The sequence below is a fragment of the Macrotis lagotis genome, chromosome 3 (assembly GCF_037893015.1).
Source record: "Macrotis lagotis isolate mMagLag1 chromosome 3, bilby.v1.9.chrom.fasta, whole genome shotgun sequence".
Classification (NCBI taxonomy): Eukaryota; Metazoa; Chordata; class Mammalia; order Peramelemorphia; family Peramelidae; genus Macrotis; species Macrotis lagotis.
In genome coordinates this window covers 214,100,894-214,124,064 of record NC_133660.1, presented here as the reverse complement: position 1 = coordinate 214,124,064, position 23,171 = coordinate 214,100,894, and the positions used below count along the sequence as shown (strand labels likewise).

Sequence of the window (23,171 nt, the reverse complement as noted above, 5' to 3'; positions counted from 1 at the left end):
ATACAATACTGCCCACTGTGAATTGTCATGATCTTAGACTGTATGGGGTCAACCATCTTTCTGCTATGAAAACTTCAGCACTTGAATTATTCCCTTAACTCCACAGAGGACTCATCAAAAATGGCCAAGCATATTATTCTCAAATTAAAGAAAATCATCAACATGAGCACTTTATTAAGAAAAAGTCCACAAAAATGCTATTGGGAAAAGAGTACTGGGTTTTGGAATCAGAGGACATTGGTTCTAATCTTGGCTTTTGCATTTTTGGTGACTTCCCCTCCCTGGATTATGTTGACCTTATCTGTTAAAAGGGTAGCCTGGACTAGATGAGCTCTGCGGTCCCTTCCAGCTCTCACTCTTGTATCTTATGATTCCCTGGCAGCATCGCTACTTGCACTTTTGAAGAGTAAATAATCCCCCAGTGTTTAAAATGCTATCTGCTCCAATATTGTGACCTTTTAGAGAAGCATTTTCTGAGATCCAAGGGCTCAGCTGGTAAGGTCCATACTGAGATTTAGACTCCCAAGAGCTACCTTCTTTTCCTGGGCTGCCTTCTTTTTCATGGAATCTTTATACAAACACTCACATAAATGGTTTTCTAGTTGATAAATGACAAAATGCTCCGGAAACAACATAATTGATTTGACTAATATGTGTGGAAAGATCCTTGCAATAGAAGCCAGGAGAGGAAGATTTAGATTTTAGCCCTGCCACTCCTTATCTGTTGTGACCTCAGGCAAGTCATTTTCCTGCTTATAGGGTTGAACCAAGTTTTCTCCAAGGTGATTTTCAAATTTCTATTTCTTGGTCTTATGATATTTGAGGTCCTATCATCAGTTCCAATTAAATTTATCATAATAGACATCATCATCATCATCATCATCATCACCATCATAACTATCATCAATAGGTACACCTATAGATGGATAGAGCAGGGTTGGACCAGGTTTTCTCCAGGGTGGTTTTTAAATATCAGTCATATGATCTTATGATATTTGACATCATCTGTCTCAGTTATATTTACCATAATAAACATCATCATTATCATCACTATCATGATCATGATCATCATGATCATCATCACTATCAACAACAGGGTAGCTAGTTTGGGTAGTAGATAATAGAGCAAGGTTGGACCAGGTTTTCTCTAAGGTGGTATTCAAATCTCAGTCTTATGATCTTGTGACATTTGAGGTGCTATCATTAGTTCTATTCATATTAATCATACTAAGCATCATCATCTGAAACAATGGGGACAGCTAGGTTGTCTATTAGATAGAATGCTGGGCCTGGAGTCAGAATAGCTTGAATTCAAATCCAGCCTCAAACATTTACTAACTATGTGACCATGGACATGTCACTTAAACCTCTATGTGCCTCAATTTTCTCAACTATAAAATGGGATAGCAGCACCTATCTCCCAAGGTTGTTTTAAGGCTCAAATGAAATAATAAAAGTGAAGCACTTAGCATATAGGCAATAAAGTACTGGTACTTGTAAGTACTCATGTTAAATGTGGGCTGCTATTATCATTATTGTTCTCATTATCCCTTTATCTCTGATTTTGAAGCAATTTGTGTAAAAAATCACTAATGTAGAAACTTTTACTAAATGCATGTTAAATAGTAAATAATCGATTTTTCTGGAATCAATCTTGGGTGAATGTTATAATTACTCTGGAAAAAGTCTTGCAAATTTTAATATTTTGAAACAAAGAGTCAGTGGTGGAAATCTGTAAGAAAATTCTCTGTGAAAACATTATGTGACTCCAAATAGTTAATGCATTTCAAAATTCATTAGTGTGTTTTCTCTAAACTAATTTGTAAAATTAGAATTGACTTTTAAATAAAAACATAAGATCTTATTATTTGAGGTCCTGCAACAAAGAGATTGGAAGGACTTGATCTCTGTCCTTGACTGTATTGAAAGCTTTTTAGAAATAAGGAGAAGGATTAAACATATTTCTTCTTGGGTCTGGGGTTGAGAAATCAAATCATTAGAAATTACAGAGTAAGATTTTAGCTTAATATAAGAAAGAACTTTCTGACAGTTTTAACTGTCTAACAATGGAATTGATTGCCTTGAGGGGGTAATGAGTTCCCTCACCTGGGAAGTTCTTCAAGAATCTAAATTTTCAAAGAATTGCACATATAACTTCTTAAAATACTAAGGCAGAAATACTAGGAAAAAAAGAGGAGTTAAGAAATTAAATTTTGGGGTGGCTAGGTGGTACAGTGAATAGAGCACCAGCCTTGGAGTCAGGAGTACCTGGGTTCAAATCCGACCTCAGGCACTTAATAATTATCTAGTCGTGCTGCCTTGGGCAAGCCACTTAACCCCATTGCCTTGAAAAATCTAAAAAAGAAGAAAAAAAAAGAAATTAAATTTTTTTTAACCTTGAAATCTCTGGTTAGACTTTGGCTAAGTTCATTCAGGTACTATTCTGTTCAAATACTGGGAATCTTATTTTTAATGGTGGTTTTTATGTCCAAGCAAGGGAAATCAATATAGCATCATAAGGCAAAGAACTGATCTTGGAAAGAAGAGACCTCTGCAAAACTTATTTCCCATTCTTACAAATGCAACATATATTGCAACCTTTACTCATCAGAAAACTGGCCATTGGGTGACCCATCTTTTGACTTCAGCAACTGTTGAAAAATGTTTCCCAAAGTATGGAAGGTTTTTTGTCTGTGATGGAGAAAGCATTCACTCAAGTAAAACCATGGATATTTTCAAGCATTGAAGCAGAGAGAATCTGAAGGCTCAGAAAACTCCAGCACCTATTGAATGTGCCCATTGGAAGACATCAATTCATCAGACATTTACTAAGTTCCAACTCTGTATAAGTATCAATGCTGGTCAGGTGCCTTCATGACACCTCCCTTGAAACTGTGCTTGAGTATTTGCAGTGTCATACCTACCTTTCCATAACAGCATCCATTCTTGGTACCTTTGTTGAAAGTGTCAGATCAACTGGAAGAAAGTGGATGAACACTTAAAGCCAGCGAAGATGTGGAAATCATCTGATTTATTTTTACCCAGGGTGGCTTAGGATTAAAGAAATACAGAGTAATTGGAGTGTTTTATTCTTTAGCTAGTTATGATTGGGGGAAATGTGACCCAAGTGAGGGGTCACATAAGCTACTCTTGGCAAATTGGGCTATAACCTTAGCTCTTGTCTGTGAACAGCAATGGAATGAGATTTGACCCAGGTTCAGGTGAACACAGAGAAAAGACTTTCCCTCCTATTATCGCCCCTGAGAAGGAGAACGATGCTGCCAATCTCTGTGCCCTTATTTGACATTCTGCAAGAGGAAGTAGAACATCAGTCAACTCATGATGCATCATTACACGGGTTATCGTGAAAGTAGTGTCTAAGAAATGCAGACTTGATAAGAGACAAAGATCTCTGGTTTTGGAGGCATGGCATGTGAGTTTAGAATTCTTATTCTGTTTCTGTTTGACCTTGGGCAGGTCACATAACCTCTAGGCTTTAGTTTAGTAATTGTAAAATAAGGGTTTGGGCCAAACTGACTTCCAGAGGGTTTCCTTGACATCTAAATGGATGATCCTGTGAGTCTATAGTGTTCATTTGATGGGGTCTTTTTCTCTCTCTCTGTCTCTCTATTTGTGTCTCTCTTTTTCTCTGAGCCTCCCGTCCCCTCCCCCCACTTCTCTCCCTCTCTTCTTTTCCCTTTCATTCTCCCCTCCCTAATTTGTTTTTGGTCTGAGGCTTACATTCTTTTCTCAATTCAAACCAAATACATCCAGATGATCAAGGAGAAGTAAATAGGGAAGACTTTGAGAACATTATCCCTTTCACTATTAATTATCTTTTCCCACACAGTTGGGAATGATATCAAAAGACACATGTTATCTGTTCATGTAGAGTGATTTTTCCTGGACCCCTCTCTCAAAGTGTTTTTATATTTTTAGAGACAGAATTGACTTCTCAGGGAGAAGTCATGTGATATAATTGGAGCATTAGATTTATAGTCAGAGATTCAAGGTTTGAATCCAAGGTCGTCCACATGCCACCTTGTCATCTTACTCCTTTGGGTGGAAGTATTTTCCTCTGTGAAATGAGTGGATTAAGCTTAATCTCCAAGGTTCATTGTAACTCTAGAATAAGTGACCTGCTCTTTATTTTTTTTTTGTATTCATCAAAATCTAAAAAAATTCCCACTGATCCTTTGAGACAAAAGCATATCTTCATGAAATCATCCTTGAAGATCTTCAACTCACCTAAACTCCCTTTTTATCCAGCCACCTTCATTTACTGCAGGATTTCTTCCTCCCTCTGAGTGAGGAAACTTCTCATTCAAATACAGGGCCTCCAGAAAGCTGCCTCCATGACAAGAGAATGACCCCCAACATTAAGCAAAGCCAAAAATCCTGGATGAGGAGCTTACAAACATGGATTGCCCTTTTATGCTCCATCCCAGCACACTCATAGGAACATGTCCCATTCACTTAAGGAGAGTTATTGGAGAGGGACACTGGATTTACTTTCTCAGGTTCCCCCTGTTTTTATCTCTCCATCTGTCTATCTGTGTGTTCTAGAGACATTGTGATCTTTGATTGTCTATTACAATTCATTCCGGAATCTTCGTCAGTGGGTGATGGAATATGCCCATAAACTACAGTGGAATTCTTTCACCGTTGCCAATATTCATCTATGTCCTGAAACCATCAAAGGATGCTCAAGTCAAAGATACTGGTCATCAAGTAGAGAACTGATTAATGCCAAAATTCCCTGACCATTTTTTCTTCTTTTTGGTGGGGGTGGTGGGAATTTTTCCCATGTTTGGCCAAAATTATCCAATGGCTTTGTTTTCACATTTTGTTTGAAAGATACTACTTGCTGGATGCAGAGTGGGTGGATTCAACTTTCTTCTGGAGCCTGAACAGGTCATCCTCGGGAAATTTCACACCTTACCTGGCTCTCGTGGAGAATATGGAAGGTGAAAGCATCTATGAAGTTGACTCTGAAGATGGGGTTGGAGGTAAGGGTGCCTGACTATCACTTGTCTTTCACCCCTTGGCTGAGTGGTTTCAGGGAGACTTCGTGGAGACTGAACCTCTGGAGCTTTAAAAGGAGGAAATGGCCACCACACGAGGTGACCAGAGCCCTGCTTGTATCTTATTAACTTAGAATACAAGTCATTGAATAAAAGTGTCTAATGAACAGACCCACATTCTGATAACCGCATGATCCGTGCATTTTAGTATAACTTTGCTCTTGTTTCTCATGATGATTGTGAGTTATTAAACCCATGGGTTATTTTGTGGAAGTATCCCAAACAATGTATTTAAAATAAAGGTGAATTTTGAATTAGACTTTGTCGGCCCTTCCCCCCCACCTCCAGTCCCCAAATCTCCATTCAAAACCCTTTCTGTAGTTTTTCCTCTGTTGAAGATTTTCTTAGGGATACTGTTGGATTCATGTCAAAGTAGATATTCTGGTAACCAAAACTAAATCTCCATAGTGGTGCCTGCTTTACTTTTCACATCAGTGTTTTAGTATGTCTTTGAATATTGATGCTTTCTGGTACTGGTTCTGGTTGTCATAAGGATGTATAGCTGATTATTTTGGGTGAATTCCTGAGGTCCTATGCTGCCTGTATGGGTCCTTATGTCCTGTTCAAGGACAGGATATGCTTAGAGGATTGTGTCAAGGAATGTGGAAACCCAGGAGATAAAACATTTAAGAATCTATCCATTCTATCATGAGTGCTTTCCTAGACACTAAAGATGCAATTCAAAAGCAAAGTGGCCTTGCCCCTCTAGGAACTCAAATTCTTTTGCAGGGAACTTCCTGTCTTGGGTATTTAGGTGAGAGTAGATGTTGGTAATGCTGGGGAGGAAGGGATGCTACTTATTGTCTGCCCATTTGTGAGCACTTTAGACATTTATTAAAACGTCTAAAAATTAAAATAAGCATTTGAAATAGATCAATTCCACAGAAAGAGAATGGACTCGTCAGTAGCTGACCTGGCCCAGGAGGCAGGCTCTCCACTCTCATTTACAGGAGGTGCTGGGTGAATTGAACTTTCAAGACTTGGGTTTTGTAAAAGGCTGTGTGTGTCTGTGTCTGTGTGTGTCTCTGTGTTGGGGTGTGTGTGTGTGTGTGTGTGTGGTGGACATTGGGACTTACTTTGTTGAGAGCCAGAATGAAGAATAGATTTAGGTTTCCCTGGTTGGAGCCCAGGCAGCTGGTACAAGAAGAAAGCTAGTGAAATTGAAGAGCTTGTTCTTGGTGCCAGTGAACTGGCAGTGTTTGGTCTTCACTCATAATATCCAAGATAGATAGATAGAGAGATAGATAGATAGATAGATAGAGAGAGAGAGAGACAGAAAGACAGAAAGACAGACAGACAACAGCTGAACTGAACTGAATTGAATTGTGGGGAACAGAAGTGAACTGAGAACTTGACTTGGGTCTTGGAGCTCCTGAAGGCTAATTTCCCTGTGGCAAGGTTTGCTGAGTCCTCCGCTCCCCTTGTGCCTTAGAGTGCAGTCCTAGGGAGAGGTAGTAGAGCCTGGCACAGCAACCAGCTGACTCTAGCCCCACAGCAGAGGCCCACTGGGTCTTCAGAAAGAGCTGCAAAAGACTGGAAACCGTCCATCTCGTCGTGCCAGTCTCCTTTCCCACCCCCTAACCTCCAAATCTGTTCTAAGTATGGATCCAGACAAGGCTGGAATGAAAAGGGGAGGGGTGGGGAACAAATTTGGTTTTTTGACTTCATTTCAGTATCTTTATCCTAAGTCCTGGTACCCTTCCTTCTTAAGCGCTTATTCTTCCCTTTTCCCTTCTCACAGGGTTTTGTTCTTAGCTGATTTTTAGGCAAGTCTTGATGAAGGCTTTGCTAGTATCGACTTCTGTTATTATCCACAGGGTAATTTAACAGGGGACCTTTGAAGACTGGAGTGTCTTTGAAACCCAAAGGAATGATTGTTTTATGATGGACTTTTTAGACAACATAGGTTAGAGAGATTTCAGGCAAGGACCCTTGTTTGATTCTTCTAAATTCATTCATGACTCTGAGTTAATTCAATACATATTTATTATCTGCTGTTTATAGAACCACTGTGGTAGGTATTAGCAGAAGTACAAAGAGGTGTAAGCAGCAGCATGCTGGGAACACTGGTTCTCCAGGAAAAAAAATGAAAAATAAATGCACAATATCCTTTAAAGTTGAATCCATCACTTTCTTACATGTTGACAACAAAACATAAATAAAGCCCTGATTTCAAGGCAGTTTTCAAGTGTAAATGCTCACACTGAAAATTTATCAAATGTGTCTCAGAAGTCAGTCTGAGGTGACTCTAGAACATCCCCATACAAAAAGTACAGTAACTGCCTGCATGGAGCTTATAGCCTATCAGGGACGCGCATACATATGAATATAAAGTGAGATGTGATAAGTGCATAATAAAGGTGCAAACACAATGTTAAATGAAGTCAGAGGGAGGAAATATTGTTTTCCATTGTAGAAATTAAAGAATGATTCTGGAAGATGTAGCATTTGACTTGAGTCTTGAAGAATATATATTATATGCATATTTGTACATGTACATACACATACACAGATATATACTTAAGCACGCACACACACACACACACATATAATTGCAACAGATGGGATTGCAGTGGAGAAAGCCATTTGAGGCAAAAGGGAAAGTGTGAGAAATGCCTCAGGGATGGGATGACATGGAATATGTTCAGAAGTAAACAGTTCGGTTTGACTAGAGTATAAAATGCTTGGAGACCTTGAATAGTGGGGCCTTAAATACCAAACTGATAAATTTGGTCTTTATTAAGTAGGAAATGGAAAAATGCTGAAAGCTTTTTGAGCAGGGGGGATAATATGATTATCTCTATATGATAACAAAATTTTGGGGAAGTGAATAATGATTAAAGCGGGATGGGGGGTAATAGGATATGGGAAAACCTAGAGGCAGGTTATGCTAATGGGTCAAATATACTGGGGTGATGGTGGGGTGTAGGGGAGAAGGAGGGGATGGAGATGAGAAATATTGTGAAAGTCAAATTGATAACTTGGTAACTAAATATGAGAGATGAAGAAGAGAGCAGAGTAAAAAAAATTAGGGAGTGGGGCTCTGAGGTTTGGAAGATGGGGATATAATTGACAGGAATAAAAAATGATAAAACGTAATCCTTGCCTTCAAGGAGTTTACCATCTAGTGGAGGAAACAACTATATACAAACAAACTATATATAGAAAGCAATTATTTTTGTTTCAAAAATTTCTGTGATCAAATGATTCAGCACAAAATGGCCAGTCTGCTGGTGAAACACCTCTCCATACTTACCTAATCTGTTCTTTAGAAAACAGACAAGACAAATAGAATGGAGAAAAAAGATATAACCTTTATGATTAGGACAGGGCCACTCAATCAAGACTGGTTTTAATTGACTAATATCATTACAGTTAGGAAAAAAGAATACACACACACACATTTGTGTCTGTGTGTGTGTGTGTGTGTGTGTATGTGTGTTGGGGGGGAGACAGAAGAGAGACAGAGAAAATTAATTAAATTGGGTTCTTTCAAGTACCTGCTTTTTAAGCATTATTTTTCCTTGAAGTATAAGTATAATGAATCTTGAAATATCCCCTAATCTTTTAGAACTTAGAAGAGTCTGTGGTTAGTATGAGCTCCAGTCTCCAAGTCATGAAACTTGGCTTGAAATCCTCTTATTAGTATTAAGGGGCCTGACTTTTAGTGACATTGCTTCATCTGTAAAGTGATGATAATAATCCAGGTGCCACCTGCCTCACAGGGTTGTTGTGGGAAACGTTAGATGGCTCTAGACAAGGGCAGCTTGTCCCAGCTTTTCTTTCTGCCAGCTCTTTGACTTCTGACTTCCTTGCTTTGAGGTCCAGTTTCCTCCCCTGTAAAGGGTAGCGGTTGACCTTCTACACTTGGGGTCCCTTCTGGCTCTCTTACTCTCTGAATGTCTCTGATTGTTTTCTCCCCATTAAGGGGAATTCTGAGTTCATGAGAAAGGGCTCACACAGAGCAGATGTTGGTTTATACTGTCATGGAGAGAGAATGTCATTGGTTCATGCATTTGGAACCATGAAGATCAAACCTTTTATGGGGACAAAAAATAGAAATAACATTGAAATTAGGGGCTGCTAGGTGGCATAGTGGATAGAGTACAGGCCCTGGAGTCAGAAGGACCAGAGTTCAAATCTTGTCTCAGACACTTAGTAATTACCTAGCAGTGTGACCTTGGGCAAGTCTTAGCCCCATTGCCTGCCCCCCCCAAAGGCTAATCTGTATAGTTCCTTACTGGAATTCAGGTTCTGAAAAAATTCATGATGGAATTGCTTCCCCACTCACCTGCCCCGCTCCCTCTATTTCCCCCTACCTTCCCCCCAAAAAACCCCAACCCTCTGGTCCTTGTTTTGAGGAATTAGAACTTTTCTGGGGTAGCTAATATGTATTCCGAAGAGTACCAGAGGCATTCTAATCAGAAGTAGCTGCTTCACTCACATCACAGCCTTGGTGCTGACTGAGAGGCTCAGTTGGTACTTTGTGCTGAGTCACCAAGGAAGGAAGCTGATTGGCTCCAAGTACGTGCGGCGCCATAGCAACTGACTTGTGACCCATCTCCTGGGTAGCTGCTCCTTTCGTGCTCCAATCAAAGCCAAGGGAAGAAAAATCTCTTTAAGTTGCATTTCTAGCATCCTAATAAGCTTTAGAGCTAGAAAGGATCTTTGAGACTCCTAGTCCCTTAGTTTACAAATGAGGGAACTGAGGCTTGAGCTCCTTAGTTGTAGAGACAGAGTGCTAATGCTGGATCTTCCTCTGGTCCAAATCAAGACATCATTCTTCTAATCACTGCCTATTCTAGACAGTGTTTCTTTCTTCCATATCTTGATGTGTTGGGAAAAGCCTTCAGTGTTGAATTTACTTAAGAGATTAAAAAACAAGATTCCATTCCTCTATTGAAGCATAGATTCTGTGATTTATTTTAAGGAAGTAGTCAGTAAGGGATAATGGAACAGGGAATAAATTATGAGTTCTGAGAACCCATAGCCAACTCTCAGCTTTGATATTACTTCTGAAAGCCAACTCCTCTTCCTTATCCTCATTTTCCTCCCTTGCAAAATGAAGGAGATTGAACTAGAGGATGGCTAAGATTCCTTCCAGTTCAAATCCCATTTGTACAAATTCATGACTCATATGTGTTTTTCAAACTATCTGTTAAAAAAAAGGGGGTGGCTAGATGGCACACCGAATAGAATATTAGACAAAAGTTAGGAAGTTTCATCATCTTGAGTTTAAATCTGTCCTCAGACAGATTTAAACCATGCTAACTATGGTAAACTGGACAAGTCACTTAACCCTGTTTGCCTTAGTTTCCTCATCTGTAAAATAAGATGGAGGAGGAAATGACATATCACTCCAGAATCTCTGAAAAGAAAACCCCAAATGGGGTCATGAAGAGTCAGAGACAACTAAAAAATGACAATAAAATTTGTTAAAGGCATGTTAAAAAAACAGGAAAGGGACTCACTTTTCAGTTCATTCAGCATTGAAATCATTAAGTAGTTTACATTTCAATAAATGTCATTTCCTTTTCCCCTCACTTCATGGCAATTCAGTCCCATTCCTTACAGAAGTCTTTGGATGCCATTTTGCTCTCCTCCATATTCTCATAGAACTTGTCCTTCTATATACTGATCTCTCTCTTTTATCATAGATATTTATGGACTTTTCCTTCCAGTAAATTATAAACTCCTTGATACCAGAGTATGGGTCATATCTAGCTTTGTATCTGCAATGTGTACACAATTGTAGGTATTTTATTATACTTTATTCAATTGAATTGAAGAACTTTTGCCAATTGTCAGGGACTGGCACCCAGTTGGCACTTGCTAGATGGTTGTTGATTGATTGTTGCTTTTGTGATACGTGCAAGGGAGGAAATGGGGTCATATTTACTTCTGTATATATTGAGAGAGAGTATTAGATAGAGCCCTGTTTTGAGGCAGAAGATTTAGTATGAAATTTTGACACCTGATAGCCATTTATTGCCCTTTCCCACCTGAACTTTCATCTCTTCATCTACAGAAACAGAATAATAATAGTTTTTCTACTTGTATTTTAGGGATGTTGTGAGAAAGACCCTTTATTCATTGCAAAATTTCATTGAGAGGTTAGAATGATTATACATTTTGGGGGACGCATTTAAGGTGTCTTGACAAGTGATTTCGTTGATTTGGGGAACTCAGTAAACTGCCTCCACTGATAAAGCTTAGCAGTTCATTTTAAAGTTAGTCTTAGAGGGTTGCCAAGTTTTACTGAGGTTTGAAAATTTTTTTTTTCACTAAAGAAGATATAAAATGATATCCAAGGGGGTACAGCTAGGTGGTGTGGCTAGAGCACTGGCCCTGGAGTCAGGAGGACTTGAGTTCAAATATGGCCTCAGACACTTGATAATTAATTACCTAGCTATGTGACCTTGGGCAAGTCACTTAACCCCATTATATCCAGAAAACAAAGCCATGTACTTTTGCATCTGACCAGGTGGAGACCTTGTTCTTCTGTAACTTAACTTTGGTAGGCAACAATGCAATGTATAGGACTTTGGACTTAAAGTCTAAAGCCCTAAAGGGTTTATTAGCTAGTTCTGGGGTTACCTTGAGTAAGTCATTTCTCCTCACTCAGATTTGATTTCTCAAAAAAACGAGGGGTTCAAGGATGGGCACAATAGTTTTTAATTTCCCTGTGAACTCAAGTATTCTGTGCCAGAGGTGACTTCTACTTGCTGCTGCTATTCCAGGAATTCCCAAATGGTTACTCAGTTCTAGCTTTCCATAGCGTATGAGCATTGTCTAGAACTCTCGGTAGAGTTTGACAATTTCAGACAAGGCATTTTCCTTTGTGATTCCTGATCTCTAGTTTGACTTCTTTTCTTTGAATACAACAGAACAGTATATAGCAGGTAACTTCTTCCTAGTGGGAACTAACAGCAATCATCTTCATTTAATTTATGTAGAGATTGGACAAGTATTTTGTTCTTTTACCATTTTGCATAAGGGCAGAAAGGTGAAAATGTTAATAGAGGGTGAAAAGCTAATGTTTCTATATTGCAAGGGGTACAATGTTACATAGCTAAATAAGCAATGAATTTCCAATCAGAGGACTTGGATTTGAATCCCAGATCCTGCACTTATCACTTGGATCATCTTGGACAAATCACTTACTCCCTCTCCAGAACTTTTTTTTTTAGATTTTTTTCAAGGCAATGGGGTTAAGTGGCTTGCCCAAGGCCACACGGCTAGGTAATTATTAAGTGTCTGAGGTCGGATTTGAACCTAGGTACTCCTGACTCCAAGGCCGGTGCTCTATCCACTGCGCCACCTAGCCGCCCTTCTCCAGAACTTTTTAACCTCAACCCATGGACCTTAGTTTTCCGCTTTCAACCCATACCAAAAAATGTGTGGATTGATCCTTGAACTTAGATGAGAAAATATTAGGTTATTTTCACCAGCTTCTCACTGAAATTTATTATTTCCTTCAATTATTTTAAAATATTGACTGGGCTTAATGATGTGCTCCTGTATTCTCTGTTATTGGGGAAGGCTAAGATAGGGCGATGACTACATTTAGGAGTTCTGAGCTATGATAGGGCTAAAGCCGATCATGTTTTCACACTAAGACCTGTATCAATATGGTAACTTCTGAATGAGTAGAGGCTGCTGGGGTGGGGGAAGAACTGGTACAGGTTTAAAAAAACAAAAATAAAAAAAACCCCTGAACCTGAATAGATTAAAACTTCTATGTTCATCACTATTAATTGCTGAATTTCCAGTCTAGTCAAGATAAGGGGACCCAGTCTTAAAAAAAAAAAAATCCTGAGTAAGGGTTGAAGGACTTCACCAGCTGCCAAAGGAGTTGAAGACCTAAAAAAGTCCAGAACCTGTGCTGCAGAGCTCAGCTTCTTCCTTTGTAAGGAGAAGGTCTCAGGGTGGATTGTAGCTAGTGCTAAGGAATATGATCTCATTTGTTCCTTATAACCAAAGGGTGGGTAGGACAGATAGTGTTAGTGCTCCCATTTTATGGGTAATGGAACTGAGGCTCAGAAAGTTGACATAATTTGCTTAAAATCCTACAGCTATAACAAGGTTAGGGTCTAGATTTGAACCTAGGCTTTTTGAGTTTTTCCATGATCCAGCACTGTTAGTTAGGGAGGTGTGTTGGGCCCACACCTGGGATGCCTGACCAGCCTTAGTCCGGATTTCTCAAGGTAGCACTTGTACGGCTCCTGCAGGGAGGCAGAGGGACTGACTTTCAGCCAGAGGTTTTTCAGGTGGTTAAAATAAAGATCAGCAGTACTAAATATCTTATATGCCTAGATGAAATGCATTTAGACTGTGGAAAAGGAGCATATGTAAGAAAAAGGGTCACTAACATTATACTGTTGACATACAGAGAAACAGCATCAGGCACATGTTAGGTATACCAGCTCAACCAGTTTGTGAGGGATTGCGCAGTCTGAGGTGAGAGGCACAGCTTGCTGTGGTGTCAGCTTGCATCTTTTCCATAATTTGAGGCTAAAATACACAAATTCAACTGTTTTTGTTTGTGAAAATAACTGGAAATAAATTACATGTATAACAGATCAGTGAACAAGTATTAATATTTTTTATTTTATCATTATTATTTTTTGACTTTGAGGGATATCAGGAGAGGCTCTGCCACCTCAGCCTCCTCTGACCTCATGTCCCTGCTTTTAACTGATCATATCACTTCCTTATTCAATGCAGTCACTGGATGTCTGTTACTTCTGAGTTTAGATATTCAAGTTTTCTGGTATTCAAAGCTCTTTTATAACCTGCTCTGCCCCTACTCTCCTCCATATTCTCTACAAATGCTTGACCCCACATGAAACTCCACCTCCTGATTTCAGATTATTATTATTATTATTATTATCACTTATTACTTATTACAGCCTTATTCTCTTCACTGTTGGATATATCCAAAGTGGCTTGCTAACTCTTCCTCACACATATCACTTCTTTTCCTTTCTCTTTGACTTTCTCCTGGATTTCCTCTAATGATGACTGAGCTCAAGCCTTCCCTTCTGCAAAATGCCTTTCCTGGTCCCTCCAGCTGCTGGTATATTACCCCAGGATCACCTTGGATATTTTTTTTTTTTAGATGAACTCTTTCCCCTCAGAATCATGTAAGAACCTTAAGGGAGGGGCGGCTAGGTGGCGTAGTGGACAAAGCACAGGCCTTGGAGTTAGGAGTACCTGGGTTCAAATCCGGTCTCAGACACTTACTAATTACCTAGCTGTGTGGCCTTGGGCAAGCCACTTAACCCCATTTGCCTTGCAAAAAATAAAAACCAAACCTAAAAAAAAAAAGAACCTTAAGGGAAAGGATAATTTAATTTTTATCTTGGTTTTCCCAGCACATGGCCCATAGTGATTATTCATAAATTCTTATTAATTGATACAAACTAGTATGTGATAGTAAATATATCAGAGAGATGGAAAGCCAATTAAGTAGTGTGAGGTTTACTGACTGAATGATCTAACTTCTTCAAAAAAGTTGTATTTAATTGAGCATTAAAATATTATTAGAAATTCTGAAGGGCCTGGTGAAGAATTCTAGTAGTATTAGGCATTATTTATGGGATGGCCCAGAAATCTCAAAGTATAGAGCAGGGATAGGGAGCTAATTTAGAAAGCGTATAAAATGTTTGGTGTCTTTCCCGTGTTGACAATCTCCAATTGATCTGTATATATCTTGACTTTTCCTAATTGTTTGAATAGTATCTCCCCATTAAACTAGTTCATTGAGAGCAAGGACTATCTTTTGCCTTTCTTTGTATTCCTAGTGTTTGATGTAGAATAGGTGCTGGTTGGCATTGGAAAGACTATGTTTGTCCTTCATTCAATTTTTACTTTTTTTTTGAATTATAAAGATTTTATTTATTTTGAGTTTTACAATTTTTCCCCTAATCTTACTTCCCTCCCCCCACCCCCCACAGAAGGCAATTTGCCAGTCTTTACATTGTTTCCATGGTATACACTGATCCAAATTGAATGTGATGAGAGAGAAATCATATCCTTAAGGAATAAACATAAATTATAAGAGATAGCAAGATCAGATAATAAGACATCAGTTTTGTTTTCTAAATTAGTCTAAATCTAAATCTAAATAGTCCTTGGTCTTTGTTCAAACTCCACAGTTCTTTCTCTGGTTACAGAAGGTATTCTCCATTGTAGACAGCCCCAAATTATTCCTGATTGTTGCACTGATGGAATGAGCAAGTCCATCAAGGTTGAACATCACCCTCATGTTGCTGATAGGGTGCACAGTGTTTTTCTGGTTCTGCTCATCTCACTCAGCATCAGTTCATGCAAATTCCTCCAGGCTTCCTTGAATTCCCACCCCTCCTGGTTTCTAGAACAATAGTGCTCCATGTTTTGTCCTTCATTTTTTTTTTAAGGTTTTTTGCAAGGCAGTGGGGTTAAAGTGGCTTGCCCAAGGCCACACAGCTAGGTAATTATTAAGTGTCTGAGGCTGCATTTGAACTCAGGTACTTCTGACTCCAAGGCCGGTGCTCTATCCACTGCACCACCTAGCTGCCCCTTGTCCTTCATTCTTGAAGAAGACCACGACATCAGGGAGGTGATGCCATGACAAGTACATGAATTGGTTTTGAGTGAGGGGAGGCTGTGCAAAGTGACCAGTGTCATTTTCTCCCCCAGACTTCTGTATCCAGTGGCTAGATATGAATCTGGACAACTAGAGATGATCCTGGATATGAGGCAATCAAGGTTAAGTTACTTGCCCAGGGTCACACAGCTAGTTAGTGTCAGTTGTCTGAGACCACATTCTGACTCTGGTCCTCCTGACTCCAAGGCCAGTGTTCTATCCACAGAGACACCTACACTTTATAATTACTTAACTATGTGATCTTGGGTACGTCATTTAACCCCACTGCCTTGAAAAAGACCAAGAACAAACAAAAAAAGGAAAAAAGTTAATGGGATGCTGAATTGTGGAGGGTTTAGATTATTATCCTTGATTTCATGGCAATAGTATGAGTTATAATAACATTCATAGTAATTTTAGCTTCTGTTTGTATAGTTCTTTTAACTTTGCAACGTACTTTTTTTTAACTCTTCAACCCTTTAGTCCTACATAATTACCTAGGAGGCATGCAGTGTCATTTTATTATTCTCACCTTATAAATTATTTTATAATGACTATCATCTGGTGGGTTTGTGCCATCCCTGTAACTTTTCAAAGTACAATAATTTCTTATATGTCATTTCATCCTTCCAACAACTTTCTGAATAGCGCTTAGGAGAGGTATAATTAAACTTATTTTCTAGGTGAGTAAAGTAAGGTCCAGACATATTCAATAACTCACCTCAGAGGTCACAGAGCTAGATAAGCCTAGCTTGATGTTAAGTCCACATCAAAACTAGCAATGACTTACAATCTAATAGGAGATGATCATTCATAAGCACTGTTCATTTCAACATGCATTTCTTACTTAACAGCAGATCAGACACTGTGATAAGCACCAACTCACTTCAGCAGAAATGGAGTGGGAGCATTTTTTTTTTTTGTGAGATGAAGAGTTTACCAAAGAGAGAATCCTTATCCTCAACATAAACACTTGAGAGAAGAGAAAAAATGAAAACATGTTGATGCATTAAAACCTTCAAGTTTTCACAACATGTTAGGCTGACTTAATGGTGTACCATTAATGTTAGTGTGGCCTTTCTTGCACACTGACATTAAGATTGGAAGGCCCTCAGGGAATTTTCTGTAGCAAGCTTTTATTGTGCTTGCCAGGGATGATCAATATTTCATTTTGATCACATTTGGCATTGATCCAGAGAAAAAAGGGCAGGATATTTTTTTTTCTCTTTTTGAGTCATGCTTCAAATACTAGAACAATGGATTTTAAGAATAAAACATGGTTGGGAAAGCTTTCTCCAAAGCCAGAGAATGAGCAAGATTGCTTTCAGAGTTTGGTCCCATCTTTTCTGTGGTTTCTGAGGATTTAGAATATTCTAATGCAATCTCCTGGATGTGGACAGAGAGAGACTAGATTTGTATTGCTAGATATCATTGGAAGAAAATGGCCTCTGTGAAGTGAAATTTCAGGAATGTAGGTGTCAATTGAACATAAGAAAGTACTTTCTAGCAATTAGAGCTATTCTGAAAGGGAAAGGTTTGCTTTACAAATTGTGAACTTCCCCTACTTAGAGTTATACAGGATTGTTTAGCAGGAAGGTCATAGCCATGAGCTGGAATAAATGATTCTTTCCAACTATAAAATTCTCTGATTGAATAATGTATATATACAACATCATAAAATGACAAGAAGTAATTTAATTACTTAGGCTACTGAACAAAATTTTCGCCAATAAAATCTCAGGGGTTGGAAAGTACCATGAAAAAAGTCAGTGGGGGCATTCCTCCCATCAGTTGACTACACATTTGAACCATATTGAGCATATGATAGCTTTTGCTTCTAGGATTCAGAGAAGAATCATTTAAGATGATAATGATGATAACTGATAACAATAATCACTATATATATATATATATATATATATATATATATATACATACATATATATATATATGGTGCTTTCAAGTTTTCTGAATACTTTACTTGTTTAACTCACACATCCAAATATCAGCTAGTGGCATCTAACTAATATCTCACAACTGCTGAACTGAAAAAGCAACCTGAGAATGACATTGAATAGGAAAGTACTATGCTTTAATGGATTCATTTGTTCAATAAAACATGGGCTAATGGAGCTTTCTCTTTTAGATGACCTTGTACCAACCTGTTATTTATTTATGATTAATGAATTATTAGTCTATCATTAAAATATTTTTAGATGATTTAAGGAAGTCTCATAAATTTACAACATAAGTCCATATTTCATGGGCACAATAGGAGCTCCAGAAATCAGTTTGGAAATTAAGGTGAAACTTATTTATTTTTTATTATATATTGTTAACTACTATTAATAATAATAAGTAGCATTGATATGACACTTTAAGGTTTTTCAAAACCCTTTACAAATATCTTAGTTTAGCCCCACAACAGCCCTGGGAGGTAGCTGCTACTATTATTTTCATCTTATAGATGAGGAAACTAAGACAGACAGTTATAAGAGTCTAAGGTTGATTCCATTTCCTGTTCTTTCAATGCATCACCTAGCTGCCTAATTTATTAGGAATAAACGCAAAGTCCTAAATTTTGTAAAATTAATTACTAAATAAAATATGAAGTAGGAAAGGGAGAAAGAATAGTTGATATGAAAAATATCAGGAAACATTAGTAGACTACAAGTTCAACATGGATCATAAATGTAAATTGGGGGAGTCATCCTAGGTTGCATTAAGAGAAGGAAATGTAGTGTCTAGAATGAAGGAGTTGATACTGCTACCATGGTTGAACTGGTGTATTTTACACTTGAACTGGTGTATTTTATTCAGTTATCAGTGCAATAGTTTAGGAGGGACATGAAGATGACAAGGATCATGAAAGTATGAGAGAACTTGTCATTTAAAGATTCATTAAAGAAATTGGGAAAGTTTAGCCTGAAGAAGAGAAGAAAAGGGGACATTTTCAGTCAATCAACAAGCATTTATTAAGTGCTTGTGATGGAGCCACCTAGGTGGCAAAATGGATAATGCTGGACCTGAAGTCAGCAAGTTGCCTCTCACTAGTTTGTGACTCTGAGCAAGTCATTTAACCTGGTGTGCCTCAATTTCCTCATCTGTAAAATGGGCTAGAGAAGTAAATGGCAAACCACTCCAGAATCTGTAAGAAAACCCTAAAATGGGTCACAAAGAGTCAGATACAACTGAAAAAGGAATAGTACCAGACCATGGGTTAGGCATTAAGGAGTTAAAAAAAGCAAATAGTCCCTGTCCTCAAGGAGTTTATGTTCTATAAAAGGATATAGTACATACATTTTCAAATATATACAAAATAAATGCAAAATAGTTTGGGGAGATGAACGTTCTAGACTCTGGTAATGTGATGGTAGTGGTGGTCAGAATTTTGAAGAAAGTTTTCTTCATTTTTAAATATTCTTTTTTAAATAATTTTTTAATTTTGAAAGGCAATGAGACTAAGTAACTTGCCCATTTAAGTGTCTTTCTGAGGTCACATTTGAACTCAGGTTCTCCTGACTCCAACGTTGGTGCTCTATCTACTGTGCCACCTAGATGCCCCTTTGAAGAAATTTTTTCATCAAATATTTGAGTAGCTATGATAGGAAAAAAGGATTGGATTTGTTTTGCCTGGCCAATCTTAGAGTACAAAATTGGTACCAATGAGTGAAATTTCCAGGGAGGAACATTTTGACTCTCAACATAATGAACAGTTTCCTGAGAATGAGACTTAAAAGCCCTTCAGGTATTAGTAAGATCTTCATCAATGGGTGTCCCAAAGTGAAAGCTAAATGATCACTTGCCAGGTAGAAGATCTTCCACTTCTAGTTCTGTTTCTGTGATGTTAGATTGTTCATTCCATTATTTATTTCGGAACCTATGTGCTATGCTAATACCTCAATGATTGACCCATAAGGTGGAAGGGGCTAGTAACTTAACTTAGAAATACATGATTTGAGGGGCATAGCTGAACATTGAAAGAGACTGAGAAAGCCTTTTGCACGAAAAGCCCACTCAACACATTGTCTGTTTGTTTGAGTCCCTAGGTTCTGAGTGATGTCCATGAATTTATCTTTTTTCAGAACCCTGAAGGGATATGATGTGTAGCCAACTCATCTACATGGAGTTGACCCTGGAGTCAGCACCTGGTTGAATAGTCTGATGGATTGCAGCATTTTTTTTAAGGAAGTCAGATTTTATTGCCTAATGGACAAATCTCCTTCTGAACAGAGGGTGGTGGATGGTAGATGTGCTGCTTCATCCTACGAAGTTTCAAAGCCTCAAGGCCTAAACCTGTAGAAATCATTTAATAGTAGTGAATCTCTTAGATCAAATAGCCCTTATTTACATTATCTCATTTGACCCTATAATAAATGGAACCCTGAGGAAGGTAGTACAGATATTATCCCTATTTAGTAAATGAGGAAAATGTGACCTTGAAAGATAAAATATCTTATCAAATTTCATAGTTACCAACTAACTGGCTGCTACAGGAAGGCAGATTTTAGTTTTATACCTAACATGCTTTTATTTTAACTTGCATCTTCCTAGAAATGACCCTGGTTGGTCTTAGGATCATAGGTTTTAGAACAGGAAAGAACCTGAGGGACTCTCTAATCCTTTTTAGTTCAACTCCCTTACTTTACCACTGGGAAAATTGAGACTCAGTGAAAGAAAGTGATTGACTTTAAGTCATACAGCTAATAAGTGAATCAGAGGTTTTGAGCTAGAACTAGGGATTTTAGAGACCTTTATTCAAATACCCTCATTTTACATATTGAGAAAGTAAGGCCTAAAAAAGATTGACTCCCCCAAGCCCCCACACACAGAGATACGTAGCAGAGTCATAATTTGAAAACTCAGGTCCTCTGATTCCAAATTAGGCACTCTTTCCACTTTACTATATTGTCTGCTCTGGAACTGGGATTCAAACCCATATCCCTTAATTTGAAAAATTCTAATATAAATTTATTTTGTTAACTATTTCTCACATATAGTAAAATCATGTAACGTCCATTTTTTAAAAAATTGAGTTCCAAATGCTCTCTCTCATTCCTACCCTTGAGAAGACAATGATATATGACCCACATCTCTTGTTCTAAATCCAGTGATCTTCCCCTTCAACAGACATGAGTTTGGGAGGCACTGCTATTCTTTTTCCTTAAATAGTGCATTTACTTAACAGCAACAATTCTAATCTGAGATAATGGTGTAGAATGCAGCCACGTTGTCTATTGTTGTCCAGTCCTGAAGGGCATAGATTATACCCACAAGCAGTATAGGCTGGTCCCCTTCCCCTGAACCTTGACTTCTTCATCTCTATGATGTGAGAATACTACTTGATATACACCCCTGCTACTGAGTGACTTAGAAGATCGAGTCAGATCCACTGGATTCTGTTTGTAACCATAAAGAACTACTTAACTGTAGTTCTGCTGTCATAATACCAACAAGTGGGGCTACTGTAGCAGATGGAGGCTGGTTCAGATCTTACTTTTCTCTGTATGGGATGGACAAGTCGCTTTACTTCTCAGCTTTCCAGATGACCCCTCAGCTAACCCTGAGTTGTAAAAGCTGCTGAGATTGGTTTTGGAAGAGGGAGTTTCCTTGGGGGGATTTCCCTGAACTAATGAAATCACAAGTCTGGAGGAAAAATTATAGTGGCACTCTAATAATACAAAAATGTTAGCATTTTCCTGTGTGTTTGTGTGTGTGTGTGTGTATGTGTGTGTCTGTGTGTGACACAATGAGCATACAGGTCAACTAGAATGATTTTAGTTTTTTAAAAAAAAGCATGGGTAGCCCCTGATTCCTTATAGCTATGAAGATAGTGGACTTGGGACAAATATCAAACAGCTTGGGCCTCGGGTGAATGCATTTTACATTTTTCTTGGCACTAAGAGAATTCCTCCTGGCTAAGATTCTCTGTGATAGGAAGGATTCTTTGCAATCTCTTTGAAGGATTATTTGATGGGAAGAGGGGAAGGGAGGGGGAATGACTCTTATTCAGCCTCAGTGGGAGAAATGTGTTTACTGTGGAACAGATCTTTTTCCTCTTGAGACCCTGGGAGTCTAGAGGGAGCCTGTAAACCAACCCTGGCCCAAGGAACATAAACAAGGGAGTCCCCTGAGGAGCTGGTGTGTAAACTCTCCTGTTAGCTCCTTTCTCAGAGTCTTGGTTCCCCAGAGAGTAGCTAGGAGTCTTTGGCAAGTATTCAAAAGAGAGGGGAAAGAGCTGAACTTGAAGTTAAAAGACTGGGGCTTGGAGTCTAGCACCAACAGTCAGGAGATCTTGACTTGGAGTGTGCCACTAAAATGGAGCTAGTGGTTGAAATTGAGGGCAATGGAATGGACTCCCTACAGATTCTTCCCTCCTTCCTTCTTTCCTATCCTTTCTTCTTAATCTCCCTCTGTCCCTTCCTTCCTTCCTTCCTTCCTTCCTTAAACCTAGAGATTTTTCTTTCTGCCCCTTCCCCATTCCCCCAGCAGACTTCTTAAAGTTCATCTATTATTCCCTTTTGCAAAGTTTATCTTTCCCCTCTGACTATCCTGTTACAGTGGCTAGCAATAGATGAGAAGGACTTGATCAAAAAGTCATTTGGATCCAAGGCTACATAAAGCCTATTAACAAAGCTAGTGGATTGAGGGAAGCTGTGTGGACTTTTTCCCCATTCCCTCTCCAACCATTCTTTGATAGTGAATGTGGCAGCAATCTAGAAATTGGGTTCTGTTTTCTTGAGATGATGGTGGACTGACCTGATCAAGGGATGCTAGACAAGTGAAGAAAAAAAGGAACCTTGGGAAAGGGTGATAATGAAGAAGATTTGTAACTATTATAAACAGATGAAGGAAAATTGGATTCCAGAAAGAGGATGCTTATAAGTTTTTGTTTTTTCTTTTTTTATTTAATGGGAGAAAATATAAGGAAAAAAACATTTTATTAGTTTAAAAATAGAATTGACTATAACAAAAAGATGCAAAAGTAATCTTAACATACATTGCACATGGGTGCATTGTGGTAGTGCTGGTGGGGTGTCTGTGAGTAGGGGGGTTTTCAAGGGGAAAGGAAAGATGTTTTTAAGACAATCCAGATAAGGGTATGTCTATTGGAATATAGAGAAGAAGGGTTTTGAGAGGAGGTAGAGAGGTGGTTAATTCCATTTGTAAGGGCCTTCTACCTCAGTTGCTGCTTCTTTGTGGCTCTGACCAGCATGAAGATAATTAAACTGTGAACTCAAATACCTAAGACTAGTTGGCTGTTTGGTTCTGTCTCATGAGCTGTATTGGCCTGAGGTATATTTGGTGGTCATTGGTGCTACTGGACATGGTTATGTGGATTATAGCCTGCCTTGACTATCCATTCAATAGCTTATTATATACCTATATGACCAAGGCATTGTTCTAAGGTAAATGGGAAGACAAATTCAAAAATGAAATAACCCATTTCTTCAGGG

At 38.5% G+C, this 23,171-nt stretch overlaps 1 protein-coding gene and 1 long non-coding RNA gene across 7 annotated transcripts in view; one reads left to right on the top strand and one right to left on the bottom strand.

The window, feature by feature from the left end:
• Positions 1 to 4,564, bottom strand: part of LOC141518103 (uncharacterized) — a 42,571-nt gene extending 38,007 nt beyond the window's left edge. For both annotated transcript variants that reach the window (XR_012477086.1, XR_012477087.1), the window contains exon 1: positions 4,249 to 4,564. This is a non-coding gene — a long non-coding RNA (uncharacterized LOC141518103). The remainder of the gene's footprint in view (positions 1 to 4,248) is intronic.
• The window catches only part of PPP2R2C (protein phosphatase 2 regulatory subunit Bgamma), a 388,395-nt gene that overhangs the window by 212,720 nt on the left and 152,504 nt on the right, over positions 1 to 23,171 (top strand). For 2 of the 5 annotated variants that reach the window (XM_074229816.1, XM_074229819.1), the window contains exon 2: positions 4,858 to 5,009. The exons of the other annotated variants lie outside the window; for them this stretch is intronic. In XM_074229816.1, coding sequence (XP_074085917.1) covers positions 4,858 to 5,009 — 152 coding nt within the window. The remainder of the gene's footprint in view (positions 1 to 4,857; positions 5,010 to 23,171) is intronic. 5 annotated transcript variants of the gene reach the window in all.